The sequence below is a fragment of the Brachycentrus maculatus genome, unplaced genomic scaffold (genome assembly GCF_059751285.1).
Source record: "Brachycentrus maculatus isolate JH-2025_06_01 unplaced genomic scaffold, ASM5975128v1 h1tg000574l, whole genome shotgun sequence".
Taxonomy (NCBI): Eukaryota; Metazoa; Arthropoda; class Insecta; order Trichoptera; family Brachycentridae; genus Brachycentrus; species Brachycentrus maculatus.
The window spans coordinates 179,210-185,209 of NW_028281314.1; the positions used below are offsets into that span (position 1 = coordinate 179,210).

The window sequence follows — 6,000 nt, forward strand, 5'->3', positions numbered from 1 at the left end:
ATGTCCCGACCAATGAATCCCCAACATGCGCCTGTAGCACCACATCTCAAATGTCTCCAGCCACCCCGTTCTGCCTGCCTGATAGTCCACGTTTCGCTTCCGTATTAAATTATATTGTACTATATTGTTAATTTCCATACAATATGTCATTGAAAACACTGTAGTTAATATGTAAAAATGACTCATTTGAAATTTACCTTGTTTATTATAAGCAGGGTACAAACACTTAAAAAAAGTATTCTGTTTTATTGAAACATATGATACGTTTTCACAAATACACGTATACCAATTTAATATTTTGTATAGATACAAGCACATATACGGCTGTCCAAACTTAAAACACAGTAAGGGACATTTTTTGTAGTACGTTTTTTTTGCATTTTTGGACTAAGTAGAATCTACTTAGGTACAGCAATAAAATGAATTTGGTTTTCAATAAAAATAAACGCTTTGTAATTTAAGTTATTTATTAAGGAATACAAAATAATACAAAATAATTTCTATTATTTTTTGACATCTCATCAAAGATGAAGAAGAATATGGAAGTCTGGGCATTTACGGGGCTTACGACCGTCATAGGCTGGTTTAAGTGATCACTTTACACACGTGTAACATTCACCAATTCTACCCATTATTGACAACCACACTACTCAAATTCTTGGAAGTTCTATATATATGAACCAATTTAGAAACTTTGTTCTTGAATCACTAGAACTTCACTAGATACATCTATTGGTGAGATGTAAAGAAGCTTTTTTACTAAGCAGAAACTCTTATATTAGTATGTGAGATCCGAATCCTGGATTATAATCACACACATGAGAAACGCCAGAAAATACCATTTTCATTTTTATTATTAAGCTTATAATTTGACCAGATAATTTATTTACAACATTTTGAGTGTGTCCAAATACTTGTTCACAAAATCTGGATTACCTCCAATTACAGGAGTTATTTTCATATTATTTTTTGACATCTCATCAAAGATGAAGAAGAATATGGTCTTCTTCATCTTTGATGAGATGTCTAAAAATAATATGAAAATAACTCCTGTAATTGGAGGTAATCCAGATTTTGTGAACAAGTATTTGGACACACTCAAAATGCTGTAAATAATTTCTATTTATTGATTTCGCGTTTAATTTGTAGAACTCCATTTTAATTTATGTATTAATTTTAAATCAAACACAGATTTTTTGAGTCTACTAAGTTTACTAATTAGACTCAAAAAATATGTGTTTGATTTAAAATTAATACATAAAACAAAATAATTGCTTAAAATTATGTATTCCAATATTAAAGAAATAAATAAAATCATTATGTTGATGCCGTTTTTCTGGGTTATTATGCCGTGTGGGGTTTATCGTGTCTTGCCTACGTTTCGTTAAACGCTATTTCATTTGCTGCGTAAATTTTTATACTAGAAAAAGCAATTGCTTAGTATATAGTACAGGGTGGCACAAAACTAATCACCATGTCGGAAGTTGTTATAATTTTTGCAAATGGCGTCGTACGTCAATCATATTTGAACATTGTAAACTAGACAGCTGCACTATATAAACAAATTGTGTATCAACACTTGTGGCAGCCACTTGACGGATATCATCTTTTCCACTTGACAGACAATTGTAAAGGTCCAAATAAAGATTTCCATCACTCAATTTTTTTTATTTATTAAAAAAGTTGTTAAAAAATAAAATAAGATGATAAATTTTGCGCCACAATGAATATGTTTGTATACTGCAGCTGTCTTATTCACAGATGTAAAATATGATTGACGAACGACGCCATTTGCAAAAATTACAACATTCTCTGATTTGGTTATTAATTTTGTGCCAACCTGTACATCACCTCCATTCCAAATTTCCAAGTCGTTCCAAATTTCCAAAATATAAGTCGAGAAGTAGCATTAATTTTATAGACACTTCACTTATCTTTATAAATTAAGCGTTCATAATTCCATGATTTCATCTTCCATTATTTGTTTTCCTCCAACTAGAATTCAAATCAAAATTTGAAATTGGATTTAAACTTTAAAGTTACCTAAAACATACCCAACTCCAGACCGCGATACCCACATACTCGTACACTGTGATTTGTTTTGTCACACTTATCTCGGAAAACTCGGATAAAATTGGACAGTACATACTGTAATTTAAATAGTTCAAGAGTTTCTTCAGAAACTTCAATGCGGGCAACCAAACCAATATCAAATTGGGAATTATTGTGAAATACCGAATTTAGTTTTACCACAGTAAAACTAAATTCGTAGTTTTTATTGATGTACTGATTTACTCTTGTAAATCAGTACATCAATAAAATAGCATTTAAAACACTTTCAGAATACTCTTGAACACATTTGAAGCACTGAATAAAGTAGATATTATTTGTACGTACCAACATTTCGCTCACTCCTTTCAAGAACGTCAGAAAAAAAAGATTTTTGAGGAGAACGTTTTAAAAGTTTTAAAATACAATACAATGTATTAAAAATAAATATCAAGAAACTTATTGATCTTTTTAATGTGCAACAGAACTTTTTAGGTAAAACCTGAATGTTTTTTTTCAATAGCTAGGGCAGTCGTGGTTTCATTCCCGTACTCTTATAGTACAAAAAATATTTGATATGATACGTTTTTGCTTGTATACGTTTGAAACATGTAATTTATTTTTTATTTTATTATTATTATTTATTTGTTAAATATATACTTACAAATACACATTTATTTTTTAATTCATAAACAGTTATTTTTTTGCAGAGATCCAATTTACTCAAGTTAAACACTTTATAATGAAGACAAAAAAATACGAAATAATTCAAATAAATTAAAAATAATAATGAAAAAATCAATGTTTCCTTCCATATTAACCAAAAAAAAAAAGTTAAAAAAACAATGTTTCCGCCCGGGATCGAACCGGGGGCCTTCCGCGTGTTAGGCGGATGTGATAACCACTACACCACGGAAACCGATGGGCCGAGCGTCGTAAATAACGAACTTTTTCAAATAATGCTCCCGAATTCAAACATAATTACGAACGTATTTTTTTTGGAAGTCGGCCAAATAACTCACCTGAGCGTTCTTGAAGCAGCATTTTACGAATATGACGCCATATAAATGATTTAATTTCATTATAATTTCAATATTACCAAATACTACGCTGGTAATGAGCGGCACCACCAAAAACGAAGTGTTATAGAATGATGTTTAGCCTTGGAATGTCGATAATGTTATATTTTTCAAGATAGAAATAGAACCATTGCATATCAGTCATATTGGGTTTGTTTTAAATTCCACGAAAAATTAGTTTACAGTCCATCTGTCTTATAAATTTCTCAGTTTTTCTTTTACTCTTCTCTTCTTTAGTCTAAAGTATTTACCACTTGACGCCATTATGGGTCTGGAAATTGACAGGATAGTGTTATTTTATTTTATTTTTATTTTTATTTTATTGGAAGGAAGAACAACAGTTACAATATATGATACATACAGAATACAAAAAATAAAATCATGAGTACCAACTATAGTTCTTCACAACTATACATAAGAGAGGTCTATATAAAGGAAGAGACATGAGACAAGGATGGGATAAAGAGAAAAGGAGATGGCAGTGATAGGAAAGAAAGAAAAGGAAAGGACAGGGAATAGAATTACTTTTTTAGGTTTATAAGATTTCGAACAATTTATACATCCATATATGGGATATGATACGAACTACGCACGATGGAATGTTCTTTTGGTGGTTTTGTGTACACTAAAGGAAAAAAATGTGTGATTTGCTCCGCGGGACGCAAGTAGACACCTGGCGGGCCGCATGCGGGCCATCCTTGGACTAAAGGGAAGTGTATTCATTTCCTGGCAAGCTCTTTTTCGAGAATTCAAGTTACAAAGACTTCGTTATCCATTGTATAAATCATCACATATATTGACTCATTCCAAATTCCAGACCATATTTAGACGAACCCAGGAAACAATCATATACAAGTGGTGAAAACTTTTTGTTTTACATTTATTTTGAAATGTTGTTTTAGAATTTTTGAAGCCCATCAAAGAAAGGATTTTGTGTAATCTTATTGTTAAATAGTTGTTACAACATCCGCATGTACTTTTTACTCAGTAAGTGCCTGTAAAGCTACTACTACTACTACTACCATCACGCCGTTTCCCCGCAGGGGTAGGCAGAGAGGATGGAACGCCACACTCTTCTGTCCTGACATACACTCCTCGCCTCCTTCACATCCATACATCTAGTCATACATGCCCTCCGATTACGCAGACTTTTGACACCGCCAGATTTTAGGTTCCGATTGATCTGATCGTGCCAAGTCTTTTTCGGTCGTCCACGTTCTGTTTTCCCTCTCACATTCGCCACATATATTTTCTTAGTCATTCTCTCGCTATCCATTCGCTCCACATGTCCATACCACCGCAAAGAGCTCTTTCTAATCTTTTCAATTATTCCTCGTTCAGCCTTACATTCCTTTCCTAATGTCTGAGGGAGCGCATTTCAACAGCATTCACTCTGCTTTCATCCTTCCTTTGCCAGTTCCATGTTTGCCTGTAAAGTATTACCATAAATTTGGAATACATGTATTGTTCTTAAATAAATTAAACAACACAATAAAAAATTGAAGTAAAGCGTTTACTGACTTTAAATTAATTTATTTCAATGACAGTCTAAAATTGAAAATAAACGAGATTCAAGATGGCGGCAACCCAACGGGGTTGGAGTGATTTTAACTACATACATATCGCTCACTCCTTTCAACAACGTCAAATATCAAAAAACTTGATTTTTCATAAGATCGTTTTGAGAGTTTAAAGTATATTATACAATGTTTCAAAAATAAACATGAAGCCACTTATTGAACTTTATACTGTGCAACTGATCTTTTTAGTTAAGATCTTAATGTTTTTTCTCCTTTTGAAAAATATTTGGTTTATCTAAAAAAAATAATTAAACAACACCTTTTCTTCAAAATGCAAAAACAACACTTTCTGCCCTGTAGCTGGTAAATATTAAGTTAAAAATATGCCGCTTTTGCTAGGATATAGTACATTTTCTAGGCATTCCGAAAATATGCACAACTGAAAATCGACATTTTAATTGTTTTTAATTATTTTAAGAAAAAAACATTATAAGTATGTTTTTAATAATTTATTTAAAAAAAAACATATTTTGTTGAATTGAATTTTTGAAATTTATTTGAAATTTTGAAATAATGGATGTATTTACATATACTCGAATATAAATATTTTAATATTTATTCTAGAAAAATGAGTGTAAAATATAATAAAAACACTCACGTATTTGGGACATTTCGCATCGCCCTGTTCCTCACGAACACCACGACCAGAGTCCCATTCCCGAGGACTCCGACCACGAAGATAAAGGCGAACAGCACCGGTACGATGTATGTCTCCGGCCTCTCAGAGTAAGGGGTGTAGTCGTCCGACTCGTCGTGCGACGCGGGGTGGGCTGCGCGCACCAGTGACGTCACGTTGGCGGCCAGATCCGTCAGGTTCTCCACCAAACTCGAGAACTCGTATTCATCCATTGTTGGCACTTTCGATCACCAGTTGAATGAATCCAATCTAAAAAAATATATAAAAATATAATTATTATAATCACAATATTATTAACCACTTGTGAGGTAAAAAAAAAAGTACTTTCTTGGAAAAAAGTGGGTCAAAAAAAGCCACCCTTTTTTTTCTTCAGAATTATGTTTTTTTTTTCACATTTTGAGATACATAGAATAAATCAGTATAAAACGTAAATAAACAATATTAGAAAAGAAAAGAAAAATAAATATTAGAAAAGAAAAAAAACAAAGGATGAATGAATATATCTAGACTGGTGACCTGTGACTAATGACCTGAGCTGGATTCGGGCAAATCACTATAAAAAGTTTGTGTACCTAGAATAAATCAGTATAAAACGTAAATAAACAATATAAGGAAAGAAAAAAAACAAAGGATGAATGGATATATCTAGACTGGT

At 32.1% G+C, this 6,000-nt stretch overlaps 1 protein-coding gene and 1 non-coding gene across 2 annotated transcripts in view; both read right to left on the reverse strand.

Annotated features, from left to right (window-relative positions):
* The window catches only part of LOC148301338 (neuropeptide CCHamide-2 receptor-like), a 52,395-nt gene extending 46,801 nt beyond the window's left edge, over positions 1–5,594 (reverse strand). The window contains exon 1 of the mRNA XM_088273428.1: positions 5,307–5,594. Within this exon, the coding sequence (XP_088129554.1) occupies positions 5,307–5,557 (251 nt within the window). The 5' untranslated portion in view covers positions 5,558–5,594. The remainder of the gene's footprint in view (positions 1–5,306) is intronic.
* Positions 2,896–2,968, reverse strand: TRNAV-AAC (transfer RNA valine (anticodon AAC)). The gene has a single exon. It is a non-coding gene; the product is annotated as a tRNA-Val (tRNA).
* Positions 5,595–6,000: the final 406 nt, after the last annotated feature.